At 53.6% G+C, this 17,125-nt stretch overlaps 1 protein-coding gene across 1 annotated transcript; it reads right to left on the bottom strand.

The window, feature by feature from the left end:
- Positions 1 to 9,673: 9,673 nt before the first annotated feature.
- Positions 9,674 to 16,444, bottom strand: SH2D6 (SH2 domain containing 6). The gene is made up of 13 exons (XM_068966793.1): positions 16,359 to 16,444; positions 15,945 to 15,979; positions 15,192 to 15,266; positions 14,970 to 15,080; positions 13,446 to 13,501; positions 12,477 to 12,537; positions 12,018 to 12,096; positions 11,824 to 11,854; positions 11,666 to 11,690; positions 11,179 to 11,237; positions 10,837 to 10,920; positions 10,534 to 10,692; positions 9,674 to 9,790 (listed from the first exon to the last, which is right to left on the bottom strand). The coding sequence occupies exons 1-13, from the start codon at positions 16,442 to 16,444 to the stop codon at positions 9,674 to 9,676; spliced, it is 978 nt and encodes a 325-aa protein (XP_068822894.1).
- Positions 16,445 to 17,125: the final 681 nt, after the last annotated feature.

Genomic DNA, 17,125 nt, shown 5'->3' with positions numbered 1-17,125 from the left:
GAATCTGTGCCCCCGACAGTGGAACTGCAGATTCCTGACCACTGGATCGCCAGGGAAGTCCCAGGAGTCGGTTCTATGTGTAAGCACCACAACAGTCCCCCTTCACCTCCCCGATTCCAAGAGTTTCTCAACAAGAGTGGGTGGAGTTTAGGGGTCCTCTGGAGGGCACTGATCAGTCCTCCTCACTCTCTGGCTATCTTACCAGCCTCCTGTGGCCAGCCCATCTGGGGCCCACTTCTGGGTTGTCCAGAGAGCTAAGCTGAGGGCTATAGGCAAAAGAAAGGTGACCCGAGGAGGCACCAGAGCAGAGACTCAGGCAGGAGCAGGAACATAAGAGCTTGTGGGGGGCCTGGATCAGCCCTAACTTAGTGCTTCTAGTCTCTTCTGGACCTGGTTTCCAAGTCTCTCTCTCTCAATTCCTTTCTCTCTCCAGGCCTTATCTCCTGCTGACGTGGCACAAGAGTGGAAAACAAACATGACTCCTCCTGCCACCTGCCATCCATCCTCCCCTCCTCCCATCCCCCCAATCACAGACCTCTCTGCCCTCCTGGGCTCTTAGTCCCATCTACAGAATGAGGACACAGGACAAGGTGGGCTACAGCTTGTGTAGGTGTCTAGGACATCATCCTCCAGCCAAAACTTGTTTCTGACGATGTTCTTCCCTTCTCGGCCCACTTCTCAGGCCTTGTTCTTGGTTTTTCCCGCTCTGCGTCTTCTGTCCTTCTAATTTGATTCCCTCATTATCTCGGGATGGACACGAGGCTCTTCAAAACTTACGTTTGCCTTTTACAAACTGTGTCTCCTGGGTTATCACGTCATCCAGACTGCACTGAAGATAGGGCGCTTCTCCCCAAGGAGCACAAGGAAAGCTCAGCGGGAGGTCAAACCTGGTGGGGCTGAGCAGAGTGGGTTGGTGAGGAGATAGAGGGGGCGGGGGAGGCAGGCCAGGCGGTGACAGAGACATAATTCCAGGCAGTGTGTACTTGGCCCCAGGCCCAGGGTAGCTGGGACTATCTAAGTTGGAAAAGCCTTGGAAGTTATCTAGGCCAACCTCCCTCCTCCTCCCACCCCATTTTAAAGATAATAATATATAATATGTTAATCAGTCAGTCATGTCCGACTCTTTGCAACCCCATGGATTGTAGCCCACCAGGCTCTTCTGTCCATGGAATTTTCTAGGCAAGAATATTGGAGTGGGTTGTCATTTCCTACTCCAAAAATCAAGTGACTGGAAAGAAAGTATAATTTAATACCTAAACAAGAAAGAGAAACTGGATTTTTCTTAAAAGGTGGTCCATTAAATTGTTCTGCTTCATTGAATATGTGGATACAGTGAACTGTGGAAAATTCTTAAAGAGACAGGGATACCAGACTACCTTACCTGCCTCCTGAGAAATCTGTATGCAGGTCAAAAAACAACAGTTAGAACCAGACATGGAACAACAGACTGGTTCCAAATTGGGAAAGGAGTACGACAAGGCTGTGTAGTGTCACCCTGCTTATTCAACTTATATGCAGAGTACGTCATGCAAAATGCCTGGCTGGATGAAGCACAAGCTGGAATCAAGATTGCTGGGAGAAATATCAATAACCCCAGATATGCAGATAACACCACCCTTACGGCAGAAAGTGAAGAGGAACTAAAGAGCCTCTTGATGAAAGTGAAAGAGGAGAGTGAAAAAACTGGCTTAAAACTCAACATTCAGAAAACTAAGATCATGGCTCCTGGTCCCATCACTTCATGGCAAATAGATGGGGAAACAATGGAAACAATGATAGACTTTATTCTCTTGGGCTTCAAGATCACTGCAGCCATGAAATGAAAAGACGTTTGCTCCTTAGAAGGAAAGCAATGACCAACCTAGATAGCATATTAAAAAGCAGAGACATCACTTTGTCAACAAAGGTCCATCTAGTCAAGGCTATGGTTTTTCCAGTAGTCAAATAAAGATGTGAGAATTGGACCATAAAGAGGGCTGAGTGCCAAAGAATTGATGCTTTGGAACTGTGGTGCTGGAGAAGACTCTTGAGAGTCCCCTGAACAGCAAAGAGATCAAATCAGTTAATCCTAAAGGAAATTAACCCTGATTATTGCTGAAGCTGAAGCTCCAATACTTTGGCCACCTGACTTGATGAGCCAACTCATTGGAAAAGACCCTGATGCTGGGAAAGATTAAAGGCAAAGTAGAAGGGGGCAGCAGAGGATGAAATGGTTAGACAGCATCACTAACTCAATCAACGGCCATGAATTTGAGCAATCTCTGGGAGATAGTGGAGGACAGAGGAGGGTGGCAGAGTGCAGTCCTTGGGGTCACAAAAAGTCGGACATGACTTAGCCACTGAACAAAGACAACAATTGAATGGAATAATTTTGCTTCAGGAAGAACTCACTTCTCAGGTGGTGTTTTTCTCCTTTTTTGTCACCCACTTGTGACATCCTCATCATGGTCCGTGGGTATCTGAAAACCAGACTTTCCAGAAATCCTTCTGCTCCCAACGCCCCTCTCTCTCCTCCACTAGATTTGCACAGTAGAGAAAGGAAACATCTGGGAGAACTTAAAAACACTTCCAAAATGATTTCAGCAGGAATTCCTTGGATGTCCAGTGGTTAGGACTCCGTGCTTTCACTGCAGGGGGCCCGGGTTCAATCCCTGGTCAGGGAATTAAGGCTCTGCCAGCTGTGCAGCCAAAACAAAATAGATAAATAAGGAGGTTTTTTTTTTTTTTAATGAGCTCAATATTCACATGAAAGTGTTAGTTGCTCAGTTGTGTCTGACTCTTTGTGACCCCATGGACTATGGCCTCTGTCCATGGAATTCTCCAGACAAGCATACTAAAGTGGGTAGCCAGTATTACCAAGAGGAAGGGGATAGGAAACCCAGGTGGGCAGAGAGAACAATAATTATAATACCAACGATGCCCAAAGGTCACATGTGTATGTATGTGTGTGTGTTGAGGAAACAAGTCAGGGAGCCCCTGAAAATGGAGCATGCAGTCAGGAATGCAACCAGGCTTGATCTATATTCACAGTTGAAAGTGAAGTGAAACTGTTAGTTGCTCAGTGTCCAACTTTTTGTGACCATGGACATTAGCCCGCCAGGCTCTTCTGCCCATGGAATTCTCCAGGCAAGAATACTGGAGTAGTTTGCCATTCCCTTCTCCAGAAGATCTTCCAAACCCAGGGATCGAACTCCGGTCTCCTGCATTGCAAGCAGATTCTTTACCATCTGAGCCACCAGGGAAGCCCATATTCACTGTTGGGACTGTTATTAGGTACCAATCATTCGACTCTAGTACACGTCAGGGTGTTTTAGGCTAAGTATACGTGAGATAGACAGATAGATAAAATTTCTTCCTCTCACAACAACTCTAAAAGTAGCTATAAATTGCCCCGTTTTAAAAGTAAAGAGACCAAGGCTAAGGTCACGCAGACGTAAAGCAACTGAGCCTGATTCAAAGTTAGGTTCTTTAGCCCCCAAATCCCATGTGTTTTTCCCAGGGATCAGACTGCCTTTTTATTTATTTATTTATGATCGTGCTGCGTGTCTTGAGGGATCTTAGTTCCCCAGGGACTGAACCCAGGCCCTCAAGTAGTGAAAGCAGCATGTCCTAACCACTGGACCACCAGGGAATTCCCAGAGTGCCTCTTTAGAAACCAAAGTGAAAAAGCATGCTGGCAGGCTGCACAGAACACATTCTGAGCCCCACAGTATGATCTTGTCTGGGAGCAGCCACACTTTCAGGCCCTCCCCAGCTGCAAGCCTGCATGCCATACCCTGTGCCCTATTGGCCCTTCCAGGCCACTAAAGACAGCAAAGCACTCGGGGTAATCCACAAGCTTCTTCACCAAATGGCATTTCTTCAAGACTTGATCCCCCAGTTGGTGACCGTGCTTAGAATTTTCTAGAGTCTAGTTCACTGGATGAGGGGAAGTAGAAAGGGGATGTTTGGAGGGTGACTGGCATGGTGAAAAACAAGGGGTGTCATCTACCATCCGGATCACAGAAATATGTGCAGCCCCAAACTGTTCTCCCTCAGACCCACTCAGCACTTCACAGCTGAAGCGATCCTCCCAAAATACCATCCCTCCAGCACCCCCATCCTCCAGCTCAGAGCCTCAGTGGCTCCCCTTTGCTCACACTCATTACGGAGGACCCAGCTGGCACCACCTTCTCCAGATTTCTCTCTCACCACTGCCCCTCACACTCGGGAAGTTAAGAGACATAGAACATTTGGATAGCCATGAACTATATGTGGCTATCTGAATTTAAATTATTTAAAAATTAATTGCATTATAGGGAATTCCCTGACAGTCCAGTGGTTAGGATTCTGTGCTGTCACTGCCATGGCCTAGGTTCAGTTCTGGTTGGGGAACTAAGATCTCACAAGCCACATGGCACAGCTGCCACGCCCCCCCCACCCCCCGCCAAAAAAAAAACTTGAAAAAAGTTAATTACATTATTGTTAAAAATTCAGCTCCTCAGTCACTGTCACATTTCAAGTGCTATTGTGGCTAATGGCTTCTATAGTGGACAATGCAACTATAGAATATTCGTATCATCACAGAATGTTCTATTGGAAAACACTAGGTTAGATTTTCCTCTTACAAAGGAAGCCCTGACAAGGAACATTATGAGCTTCAGAGAGATCCAGAGTAGACTTGACCTATTCAGTGACTCTCTTAAGTAATATTTGGCACCTACTGTATCCCAGGTCCTGGATACACAATAGTGGGCAATTGTGGCAGCTGGTCCTTTCCTGGGAGTGAAAAGGCACTTGCTTGCGATGTATTAGGTGCCCAAGCCCAGGCTGGGGCAGCCAGGAAGGCTTCCTGGAGAAGGGGACATTTAAGCACAGACCTGCATTCTGAGGAGGCACCAGTGAGGCTGAGTTGCTCTCCAGATCATGTTCTTTTTGGCCCTGTGGATCTTTTGTCACAGATTGTCCCCACTGTCTGGACTGCCCCCTCCTCTTTTTCCCCAGGGAGGGAAGGAGTGAGACTAGTTCCCTCAGCTGGGACCAAGCAGAGTCTCTCTTGAGCCACTAACTGCTGAGCTCTTTTCTGTGGTCTCTACTCTCCTCCCACTGGCCATGTGGCTTCAGAGCTAGGTAAATTCAAGACTTGGTGAAAAACAACAACAACAACATAAAAAAAAAAAAAAAACAGGCACTAGGGTGGAGGACTCCTCCGGAGAAGCCGAACCTGCATATCTGGTGAGGGATGCAGAGTCTGTATGCGTTGCTGAACTCAGGTTCAGCTGCTCACCACTCAGAAGCCAATAATTTGAGAGGCAAGTGTCAGTGAAAGGAAAGGTGCTTTAATCAGAGAAGCCGGCAATCTGGAGAGAAGGTGGACTTGTGTACTGACACCAGCTGTGAAGATTCTGCTCAGCCATACCAGTTTTTAAAGGGAAAAATTGGTGGGAAGAATCTCAGTGAATCATCTAGACAGGAGGTTGGGTTCTTCATCATTCTCCATTGTGTACAGACTGGCTGACTTTGTCTTCAGATGATATCTTGCCTGCATGATCTGCCTGCAGGATTACTAAGTGGGTTATCAGAGGTAGACAGCTACTCATTTTGTTTTTTAATTTATTTGGCTGCAATGGGTTTTAGTTGCAGCATGCAGGATGTAGTTCCCTGACCAGGGATGGAATCCTCACCCCCTGCATTGCGAGCAAGGAATCTTAACCACTGGACCACCATGGAGGTCCCCATAGAACTACTCATTTTTTAACTGCTTACTTTTTTCATTCTTCTTTTCATTTAGGAAAAGAATCAACAGTTTAGACAAGGCTTGGGCTTCCTAGGTAGTGCTGGTGGTAAAGAACCCACCTGCCAATGCAGTAGACTTAAGAGACACAGGTTCGGTGCCTGGAGGAGGAAATGGCAACTCACTCCAATAGTCTTGCCTGGGAAATCCCATGGACAGAGAAGCCTGGCAAGACACGACTGAAGCGACTTGGCAAGTATGGAGTGCATTCAGGAGAGCTAAGGAGTAAGTTTCAATTGCTTAGTGATCTCATTCTTATAATTGGGCTCTGTTAAAGTTAGGAACAGAAGTGGGCCAACAGGAAAAGGGTTAAAGAGTGGCTTTCAATTCCCCACTGCCAAACATCATTTCATATCTATGGGACTAGGGGGCAAAGATCCATCTTCTGTAACTTCTTTATGCTAACAATGGGCACAGTGTTTATTCTCAGAGTGGAAAATGTTAACATGGGTCTGTAGCCTGTCTTTGTTGACAATTTTAGTTGCCTGCTGACATATATGGGCAGAGTAAACTAGAGTCAATTTGATCCTCACAAAGATCTAGGTTATTCTGAGACATGTATGTTAATCCGTTCTCAGTTGAGGCCAGTTCTTAGAACTGCACTAGCCATGGCTTCAGTACTGCTCAAGATGGAGCAGCTTATGTCACGGCTGCAGTCTGGTCACTATGCAGTTAGGGTTTTTCCCCCTGTTGGTGGTGTAGCCACGTGTTCCGGGAAACAAACTCACTCAGAAGGACAATGCAGACAGTGGAGTGCAGTTTATTACACCGGCGGGCCCAAGGCAGAGTCTCCTCTTAGCCAAGGACCCGACCAGCATTTGTGAAAATCTTTTATACCCCATGTGTATGTGTCTGAACTCACCACTCCAAATTCCTTGAGACTTACATAAACCAAGGAAAATACAATCCCAGTAACCCCATCATTCACGTGCTGTGTGCTCATGTGCTCAACCAGTCAAACAGTTAGCCAATAATCAATAAACCTGAGGTTACACTCTGATAGATACAGAAACATTTATGGCCTGTCTGGAGGAAGGGGTGATTAGTGTATGTTTTCTCTTACATGATGAGTAACCTAGTTAGGATCTTCAAGGTTCCCCTGTCTGGAGGGGGTCTTATCCTTCTGTTGTTGTTTTCATAGGCACTAAACACAGAGTTCAGAGTCTGTGTTTGGAAAGGTGGCTGAGCATGATCAGCATGAACAGGCCTAAGATGGAGTCCAGGCCCTATGAATTCCTTCTTCATTGGCAGTTATAGTATTTGTAAAACAACTCAAGAACATGCATCAGACAGAGTCTGTGACTCTCTTGTCCTCATCAGTAACTGCTTGGTTTGGTACAGGGAGAAGGGTGAGGGAAGGGTGGGGCCACCGCAGGCTAATAGATTCCGTTAGTATCCTGAGGCCCACCCTAAGGTGGGTCCCCACCCTCTCCAGCCCTGAGTTCCTGCCTGAGTCAGCCTGGGTAAAGGGTAGGGAGTGGCCACTCCCATCCATAGTCTGGAGGGAGCCAGAGCAGAGGGAGGCTCACTTGAGGATCCTACTGTAACAGGAGGGAAAGGGGCAAGGCACTACTTTTGAAAGAGTGACATAGCCCAAGGACACAACATAAACCGATTAGAATCAAATGGGACTGAGATGGCAGACAAGACTAGACCTTAATCCTCAATCAGCAAGTGAAACAAAATGACACAGCCAGAAGTGCCAGGACAGTTCCAAGGCACTGTCAAGACTAAGGAGAGGGTGGTGGCCCAAATCCTGGAAATCTCTGCCCCTTCCCATAAGTAGTTGGAATAATCCTCCCACTCATTAACATATGAAATGACCCAGCTGATAAAAACTAACCGCACCCCGCTTGGCTGCTGCACTCCCTCTTTGCCATGGCCTACACTCTGTGGAGTGTGCCTCTCTCTGTAGCTGAATAAATTCATCTCTCACCTATCACTTTGTCTCTCACTGAATTCTTTCTGCTATGCGACGTGAAGAATCGGAGCTTCATTAGGTCCTAAAACCACTGTGGGTTTTGGCTGAGTTAGAGTCCCAGCTATATGGGTTCAAGTCCCAAGCAAGGTTTTGACTGGGTTTGAGTCCCAGCCACGTGAGTTCAAGTCCCAATCTGTGGTAAAAGGTTTCACTATTATCCCCCTGCTCTACTAGAGCCCAGCTGCTAGTCCCCTCCCCACATGGATGCACAGCAGCATCCACCCTCACCTCGGCCTGCGCCCTCTGCCAATCCTGCTCCTCCTCCTGGTGCCCTGGGCGGAAATTACATCCGTGCTGTAGTGAACACGGAAAGTGGCAGTTCACTGACCCAAGTTCACACGCGTGTTTTTGAGGGGAAAGAAGGGTCACAGTGCAGCCCATTAGGCCCTGCACGGCCCTCATCTTCCACATGGTCCACCTCACTCAAACCTCCCAACCATGGGGTAACTGGTAGGGAGGATTATCTTCACCTCCGTTACAGGAATTAAGGTTGGGAGGGGAAGTTTGCCAGAGCCAGCTGTGGTGAAGGCTACGACGCTTTCCTGGACGCCTAGCCTGGACGCCCGTAGCGCCCACCCAGCCTCATGTTTGCATTTCACCACCTCCCCCTGCCTCTGGCCCCGGAGCCCCAGCCTTGGAGTGGGGGGCGGGGGGGGGCGGGGAAGCGGGGATCAGGGGCCTCCCCGCCCCCCCGCCCCGGGTGCTTAGGGTCGGTGGGAACAGAGCTCGGGCTACGGCTAGGAACAGGGGTCGGAGACCTCCGTGCCAGCCCGAGCGCCGCCGGAGACCGCTGAGCCGCCTTTTGTTTCGCGGCTTCTGCGGAGTCACGGTCACATGCGCTTCCGGCACGGGGTGTTCCGGGCGCAGCGCCAGGGCCCGGGGACTTGCCCGCCCCTCGGCCCAGCCCGCGCAGGGCCGCCCTTCTCCGCTCTCCCGCGCGCCCGCGGGCCGCCGGCTTATCTCGGAGCCCGCATCCCTGGAGCCTCCCTCCCGGGGGCGTGCCTGTGGGCAGCTCAGCTCCGACGGCCTCTGGTCTTCTCTGAACAACGCGTGGATCCTTCCATGGCGGCCTGGCGCGGTCCGTACCCAGATGTTTCCTGGGGTCCACCCCACCCCAGACAACACCCGGCGCTCAAAATCGGGCGCATCCCTCCCGGATGGAACGCTAGGCGGTAAATGGGTGGTGGACAGGTACTGAGCTCTGTTCTCGTCATTTCATGGGGTGGCCGAGCAGCACCGAGCCTTTCTCCTGCCCCTACCCTGACTCCCGCAAACAGAAGCAAAACAGCCCACCCAGGGCGGCCGCCACAGACCATCTAAGGGCCAAAACCCCAGAAAAGGGGCCAGCCCTTCTGTCCTGGCCTGGCCACCCCTGCTCTAGCACTCCCAGGCCCAGGCTGTGCCCTGGGACACTTGAGAACCTTGGCGCCTCACGGAGGAGGCTGTCTCTGCTTCGGTCAACAGAATTCAAGAATTCATTCAACAAATATTTATTGAAAGCAAAACTATGTGCAGGGCCACCAAGTCTCTCCCAGAGGCCGGCTCCTTGTTAAACCTCCTACAAAATGCGGGTGGATTCTCCTTGTGTTCAAGCAGGACTGCTCAGACTCTCCCCTGTGAGGTTCAGCTTCCCCCAGAAGGGCTTCATTCAGAGCAGCTTGGGAGGCCAGGAATGGGGGCCCTGCCTGTCCCCTGCTTCCCAGTGGAGAGGGAGCAGGGAGTAGCCGTGCAAGGCTTTGGGTGAGAATGGAGTAGGGACTTGGGGGCACTTTCTGTCTCTGGGCCATCCTTTCTAGGGGCCTGGAGGGACTGGGACAAAGGATGGGGGGATCTGGGGGTGGAAAACTGGAAGAGGAGAGGGAGACAGCCCAAGGGGCAAACTATGGGGCCAGAGGTGAGGCCGCACATGTGCTGTGACATCAGGGCTTGGTGGGGAAGAGCAGGCAGGTGAGCTGCCGGCTGCCGCTCTGTCTGTCCAGGAGCGGGAGGGGGTGCTGCGTGTAGTGCTGGACCATGGCAGCCACGGAGGAGAAGAGCTGGACAGGGAGGGGAGGGCATCAGTGAGGCCCTTGAGCCCTGTGCCAGGAGAAGCTTCCTGAGGGGGGCTCTGGCAAGGGCGCGTTTGGACAGTTTTCTACACATTTTCCTTCCTGTTTGCCCCATGAAGCTCCACTGCATCCTGCTGCCCCATTCCAGGCCTTCCCTGTGATGGCACCAGTGCACATTTCCCCCAAACAACTCTGGGGCCCCTGCCCGGGACCTCCGGTGTGGGGACCTGAGGAGTGACTGTCTCTAGTTTGCAGCCAGGCAAATGCTGGGTGCAAAGTTGAGTTCTTGGTACAGACAAAAATCTGGGCTACCTGGGCCTTGCCCTCTTCCCAGCTGGGTTCATACAGGTGCAAATGCCCCGGATAGGTCTTGCAGGAGGGGGCATCTCCTCCAGAGTAGAGGGGACCTCTTCTCAAAGAGCAGACTTTTGGGAAAGAGTTCAGACTTGTGGCCAAGGAGATTGATCACCCTTGGAGAGGATGAGATGGTTGGATGGCATCACCAACTCCATGGACATGAGTTTGAGCAGCTCAGGGAGTTGGTGATGGACCGGAAAGCCTAGCATGCTGCAGTCCATGGGGTCGCAAAGAGTCGGACACAACTGAGCGACTAAACTGAACTGATTGATCACCCACTCCAGAAAAAGACAAAATGTGGGGTTTTCCCCAGGGAAATGCTCCCAGCTGGGCCCAGGGGCTGCTGTGCTGAGCTTCACCACTTCAGTACCCACCTCCTCATGGTTCCTGCCCTCACGGCCCAGGGCATAGTGGCGACCGTCAGCCAGCCGCCTGATGGGAATGTTGAAGACTCGGCCATGGAGAAGTACTGCCAGGGTGAAGGGCTGGGTGCCGTGAGGGCCTGAGCTGGGGCGCACAGTGTAGGCTCCATCCTGGGGAGGAGCGCCCATCCATTAGCCTCACATTTCCAGCTGCAGCCCCGACTCCAATCCTGCCCAGCTGCTCCCACCTGCCAGCCACAGCCCCTGAGAAGGGGTTTCTGAGAAGGCCCTGGGGGTCTGCAGTGGGTGGCCCACCTTCTGGCATCGGAGCAGGGCGCTCTCAGCAGCATGGCGGTCACAGTTCCCTGAGTACCAAGGCTGACCCAGCAGATTGCCTTCCTGTACACACACCCAGCAGATCAGTGATATGCCAGGGCACCAGATCGGGAATGGGGAGCAGAGAATACCCCGGTGGCGTGCAGTTATTTGTGTTCCTGTTGGTCTTCCCCAGGCTGAGTCCACACAAGCTCAACAAAACGTGTCCTGTCTAAAGCCACGTACACACATCCAGCCCAAAAGGGCCCCTGGGTGTGGACCTGGGCTCTGCTCCTGAAGGCCTCCCCTCTGCCCCCCAGCTCACTCGCAGCCCCTCCTCACCTGGGCACCTGAGGTGTTCTGGGTGGTAGCTATAGAAGAAAGAGAGGTTCTTCTTTCTGCTGGAAGAAGCAGATTATAGCCCTGGGGCTGGCCAGGGATTAGACCTGGGAGGCTTTGGGCCCAGCTGTGAGGGTGGGGGAGGTCCCAGGAGGTGTGCATAGGCTTGAAGGCCAAAGTGGGACACCCAGTGCTTTGCCCCTCCCCTCCTAGGGGTCCCGGTAGGACCCACCGGCTAGGCTACACGTGACCTCCAGCTGAGGAGTGATGTTAAGGTACGGGCTGGGAGCTTCCCGATTTGGTGCAGACCCTGGAAAATGCCCAAGGGGGTTCCTCTCAGACTTGCTGTCAGCTGGAGTCGGAGCTGCAGGGACCCCCTCAACCAAGCAGGGTGCAGGGGGGCTGGGAGACAGTCTGTGGCCTGCAGGGCTGTGGCTAGGGAGGGCCCCACATGAGTGCCTGGGTCCATGCTGGTAATGCCCATACTCACCTTCAGAGGTGGCCTTTGATGCTCCCTAGGACACAGGATGTTGAGTCAGGCCTGCTCCTTTGGGCCAGAAGTCCCACTCTGAGCTTCCCTCTCCCCCTCACTCCCAGCTCACTTCCGCAACCCCGCCCCCTAGCTCCACCCCAACCCCAGCCTCTTACATTCTGAGCTTCTTGGGGGGTTATGGTGGGCCTGTGGGGAGCAAATTGGGAAACAAGGGCTCAGGCAGGGCCTTTACCTCCTTCAAAAGAAAAGGTTCAGTGACCCCAGAGATCTCAGGGTCAAGGCTGGGGAAGCCTGGGTTGGCCATTCCACCACCCCCACACACACACATACACAAACTTGGGGCACTCACCTGGGCCCCACGGATATCCTTGGTAGAGGGACTGGGGCCGTCAGGACTGGGGAACTCAGAGTCTGAGTAAAGGCTGGGACTAAAACAGCAGGGTTTAGCATCAAGCAGGGAGCTCCAGGAGCCTGGGGCGGGGCTGGGGGGCAGCTGCAGAGTCTTCTCTGCTTCTCTACAGCTTGACCTTTGGGGAGTCTATCCAACCAGGCAGAGCGCTGTCCTGGCCACAACAGCTGGGAAGCCCCCACAGCCCCTGATCTAAGGGGGTCCCCTCCATGGCAGGCAGTGTGGGTCACTCTAGACCAGAGGCATCTGTGTGTGTGTGTGTGCCTGAAGGCAGATATGTGTTGGTGGGGTACTGAGAGAGGATGGGGCAGACAGTGGAGCCAGAAGACTGTGCTGTGCTGCTGGTGGGCAGCCGAGGGCCTCAGGGCAGGGTGGGGTGGGGTGGAGGGAGGGGTTCACCTGGACTGGGCTCACACTCCACATAGATGTCCTCATCGGGCTCATTCGCAGGGCCTGGCACCTAAGATGGGAGGGAGTGTGGTACCCAGGGTTTAAGCAGTGAGTGGGAAGGAGGACAAAGCCATCACTTGGGGGAGCTATTGGTACCTCAAACCACCCCTCCCCACCCCCACCCCCCCCCCCCCACTCCCCAGCCCCCGCATCCTAGGTGGAACCGGAATGACTAAAAGTACTCCTTCGCCAGGAAGAGGGCACCCATGAGTACCTCTTTCCCATCCTGGGCTCAGAAAGCCTGAGAGTCCAGGAGGAGCTCTGGGCAGGCACCTCCCGGGGACACTGGCTGGCACCCTGCCAGAGCCTCTGGCCGAAGGGGAAGGGTCCTGCTCCAGGCCTCTTCCCCTGGTTTTAGGGATATTTCCTGGCCCTCCCACCCCACTCAACCACCACCACCAACTTCCTAGCCAGTCCTAGAGTGAGGGACCACTCACCGCTCGGGCCGGTTCAGCCAGCTCTGGTAGGAAAAGGAGAGACCCACCAGTCAGGAGCAGCAAGGAGAAAGGAATTCAGTGAAACTTAGGCTGGAAGAGCGGAGCTTCCTTGGAGCTTCTCTGAGGGGATCCTCAGAGCCAACTTTGAAGTCCCAGGAGAAAGCCCTCCTCACCCCTAATCGCTTTACTTCATACCCCAGGGTGCCCCCCAGCTGACCCAGAGACCTCAGCAGGTGTCCAAGGGGCCGAGGAGTCAGGGACTGTGAGTGAGGGCCTCAGCCTCCTCCCAAACTGCCTGCCCTAGGGGGATCAGCAGGTAAAAATGAGGAGCAACTGGGGGGATGCAGCGACCGGGCAAAGCATCAGACCAGTGTGAGGCCAACTCCACTCTCCCCCTGACCTCATGGGATCCACGAGTCCCCTTCTCAGGGCAGGGAATGGGTGGGCCTCGGAACGAGACTGGACATCTCTATTACCTCGCCTTCCAAAGGGCCAGCTCTGCTTCAGGGCCTCCAGTGGGCTCGGCGCTGCCTTGGGCTGTGGGCACAATGCAGTGGCAGGAGGGAGAACGGGTCAGGGAGCAGTAACATGAGGAGGGCAAGACTAGCAGGGTGGGATGCAGAAGGACTGTGTGTATCTGTGCAGCTTAAAAAATAAAAAACCCCGACTCTTGTGACCCCATGGACTGGCCCACCAGGCTCCTCTGTCCATGGAATTCTCCAGGCAAGCATACTGGAGTGGGTTGCCATTCCCTCCTCCAGGGGATCTTCCCAGCTCAGGAACTGAACCCAGGTCTCCCAAATTGACAGGCAGATTCTTTACCGATGGAGCTACCAGGAAAGCCTCTGCCCCCAAAAACTGTAACACAAGCGTTAATGTGCAAAGGAGGCTCTATTCTGTGGCTCTTTCTTTGTTGTGAACCTCTTTTTCTTTTTATTCCCATACAATATAGGATGAAAGTGGCAGCTCTCAAAGCCCACACCCGGGATCATGGAGGGATGACAGCTGGCAGTGACTGGCAGCTGAGCGAGGGCTTTCTTCACTCCACAGGCAGGGAGGGTCCTGAGGAGCTCTCAGCTTCGAGAGGTAGCGGAGCTTCAACACACCCACCCACCCCCCACTCCCCACTCCTGGCCCAGGTTAGAAGGCTGAGTCTTAGATGATGCTGATGGGGAGGGTGCAAGGACCAGACCAGGCAGGTGGGAGGAGCCTCTCAACAGGGCTCTGGCTTCCGACAAGCAGCTAATTTTTCAGGGGCCTCTTGAATGCAGATGTGGGGGAATCTTGCATATGGGATGCCTCTTAGATTTACTCACTGGAAAATGGTATGCTGGGGTGGGGCAGGCAGGGAGGCTGTGTACCATCTCCGGCTGGGGCTGTGGTGGTGGCAGTGGTGATGTGGGAGGGCCCAGGGGAGCAGAGCGATCTGGAAAACACTCCAACATTGTGACTCTGTGGGCTCCTCCCACGAAGGTTCCTGTTTTCCTCTGGCCCCCTCAACCCAGTCTCTATTCCTTTCTCTCTCCCTCCCTTCCCCTCCCTTGCTCTCTGGCTTCCCGACTGCCCCGTCGCCATGGCAACTGGAGGCGGCCAGGCTCCCTGCCCCCACCTGGCTGAGCTGGGAGCTGTGGGGGTGGGATGCCAGCAGCAACTGGGACTCTCCTGGCATCCCTACCCTTGCTCCAAGTTGTACAGGGATCTCGGAGTGGGGTCGCCAGGCCCCAGGGACCCTGGCAGGCCTCCTGCTTTCCTGCTGTTGCTGTGGTTACACGGCCCCTCCAGGCTCGTCACCCCTTTCCAGTCATCCTCCCTCTCCCCTCCTCCCTCCCTTCCTCCATCCCTCTCTGCCCAGCCAAGAGGCCTCAGTGACTGCCAGCTGAGACCTCCCCTCGCTGCCCCAGGCCAAACAGAAGGGGACGAAGCAAAACCTGGGCCCTCTTCCCTTGTGGGGACCCTCCCGTTCTGCCTGATCCCCACCTCTCTGCCTCAACTTCCCAGCCCTCACCCGAGTACAAAGAGTCCTCCTCAGTGCCAGAAAGGTGGGCAGGGGTGAGGTGGCGGAGTAGAGCTTCACAGGGGGGCAGCTCATATTTATCCTCCTCCTCTTCCTCCTCCTCTGGGGCTTCCAGGAAGGGATGCTGAGCACAGGAAGGACAGAAGGGATACAGGAGCAGTGGCGGCAGCTGCTGCCGCCTCCCACCCACCAGCTCCGGCTCAGCAGCTGGACTTACCCTGTGTCTCCAGGTCCCTGGGACAGACAGAGGAGATGGGCTGGGTTCATCTTTTCTCCAAGCTTGGGAGTCTGAACAGGAGACTGGTGAGACTGGCCTCATCTCCTCCCCGCCCAGCCCCTCTCTAGCAGAAAGACTTGCTCTCTCTCCCAGATATAATAAACTATCTGCACTTTTCTAGAGGCTTCAAAGGAACCATTCATGATGGGCTTTCCCAACACTGCAGGAGGACCAGTGAGGCATTTTGGAGATAAGGGGCCCTAACGGCCTGTTCTGTCTATGCCAGGCCTCCACCCCATGTGTGCATGCATGCTAAGTCACTTCAGTTATGTCTGACTCCTGTGACCCCCAAGGACTGTAACCCGCCAGGCTCTTCTGTCCATGGCAAGAACACTGGAGTGGGCTGCCACGCCCTCTTCTCCAGGAGATCTTCCGGACCCAGGAATGAAACCCGTGCCTCTTACGGCTCCAGCATTGGCAGGCAGGTTCTGTACTACTAGCGCCACCTGGGAAGCCTGCCAGTCCTCCACCCCATGCAGCTCTAATTCTGAACTAGACAGATGAAAGAGCTAGGCCCAGTGACCTAGAAGCTCTGAACTATAATGGGCAGGAGGTATCCAGAACCCCCAGGGGAGACTCTGAAGGGACCCTGCACATCCCAGACTACAGTCCATGGAGTCACCAAGAGTCAGACACAACTGAGTGCACACACACGCACACACTACACATCTGGGAGGGTGATCACTTACTTGCACATCTTGGAGGTGGAAGCGGTGGCCCCGACCTGCAATTGGACTGTAGTCAGCCCTGCCCAAGGGGCCCTGAGTTTGTGTCAGGCAGACATCGCACAGCCCAGGGACAGTCACAGGCATGGCATGTCCCCTGAGCTGTGCGACAGCAGCCTGGGACCAGGGAAGCAGGAGGAAGAGTCTGGGGGCAGAGCTCATGGCCCTGGGTGCACAGCTTGAGGAGTCGATGCTCCAGGGAAGCCGGCAGCAGGGGAGCCCTTGTGTTCCCAGGGCAGTGGAGGCATGTGAATGATCTCGCTGGGCGTGGAAGGACCAGGCAGAATCAGCACCACTCTAAGGATGGCTGCGCCCAGGAAAGTTGCAGCGAGGTGGAAACGAGAGGAGGGTGGAAAAAAGAGGAGCCCGAGGACTCACCTGGCCTTTCTCCTGCTGAGCTTCTCCTGCAAAGGGTCAAGGAGGGAAGTAAAGGGGTGATCAGTACATCTAGGATGAGTCTCCATGTCCGGAGTCCTGGGGCCCCACAGTGGGCAGGTCTGTATATCAGGGGCTGCCCCAGAACCAAGTCTCACCATGGCTAGGGTGAAGGAGCTCTGCCTCCCCAGAGCCCAGGTTCTACCACAAATGGCCTGGGGACAGGGGCCCTATTGTTCCTATCATTTGCATCTCACAAGCACCAGGAAGGAGAACCTGCTGTGGCCTCCAACCCCAGGCCAACTTCACCCATGCCACTCCTAGCCCTAGCTTCCCCTGGCCTCCCTTTCAAAGCCTCCCACAGCTGAATCTCTAGCCCCTCTGCCCCACCCCCCACCCCCCAAAAAAACAGGAGGAAGAACTCCCTCTTCAAAGCCCTGGCCCTCAACACTGGACCAAGGGCCCCCCAGTTTCCTGATCAATGTTCCCCTCCTCCTAGAGTTTCAGACTCCACTCAGGATCAGCCAGCCCACACCTTTTCCCAGCTGACAGAAGACAGGGCATTAGATCCAATTAAAAACAGGAGATAGGCTTTCCCTGGTGGCTCAGTGGTAAAGAATCCACCTGCCAGTGCAAGAGACAATGGTTCTATCCCTGATCCGGGATCCCACATGCAGCAGAACAAGTAAGCCACAACTATTGAGCCTGTGGTCTAGAATCCAGGAACCCCAACCACTGAGCCCACAGGCTGCAACTGTGAATCTCGTGCG

Source organism: Capricornis sumatraensis, chromosome 1 (assembly GCF_032405125.1).
Source record: "Capricornis sumatraensis isolate serow.1 chromosome 1, serow.2, whole genome shotgun sequence".
NCBI lineage: Eukaryota > Metazoa > Chordata > Mammalia > Artiodactyla > Bovidae > Capricornis > Capricornis sumatraensis.
This window is presented reverse-complemented; position numbering and strand designations above follow the sequence as displayed.

Bases quoted from the DNA above. Each gene is read 5' to 3' on its own strand.
- SH2D6 (XM_068966793.1), bottom strand. From the start codon at position 16,444: ATGGAGACTCATCCTAGATGTACTGATCACCCCTTTACTTCCCTCCTT. The intron at 15,980-16,358 runs GTGAGTCCTCGG...GTCCAATTGCAG, and splicing joins CTCAGCAGGAGAAAGGCCAG to GTCGGGGCCACCGCTTCCAC. The intron at 15,081-15,191 runs GTCCAGCTGCTG...TGGAAGCCCCAG, and splicing joins GACCTGGAGACACAGGGTAA to AGGAGGAGGAAGAGGAGGAG.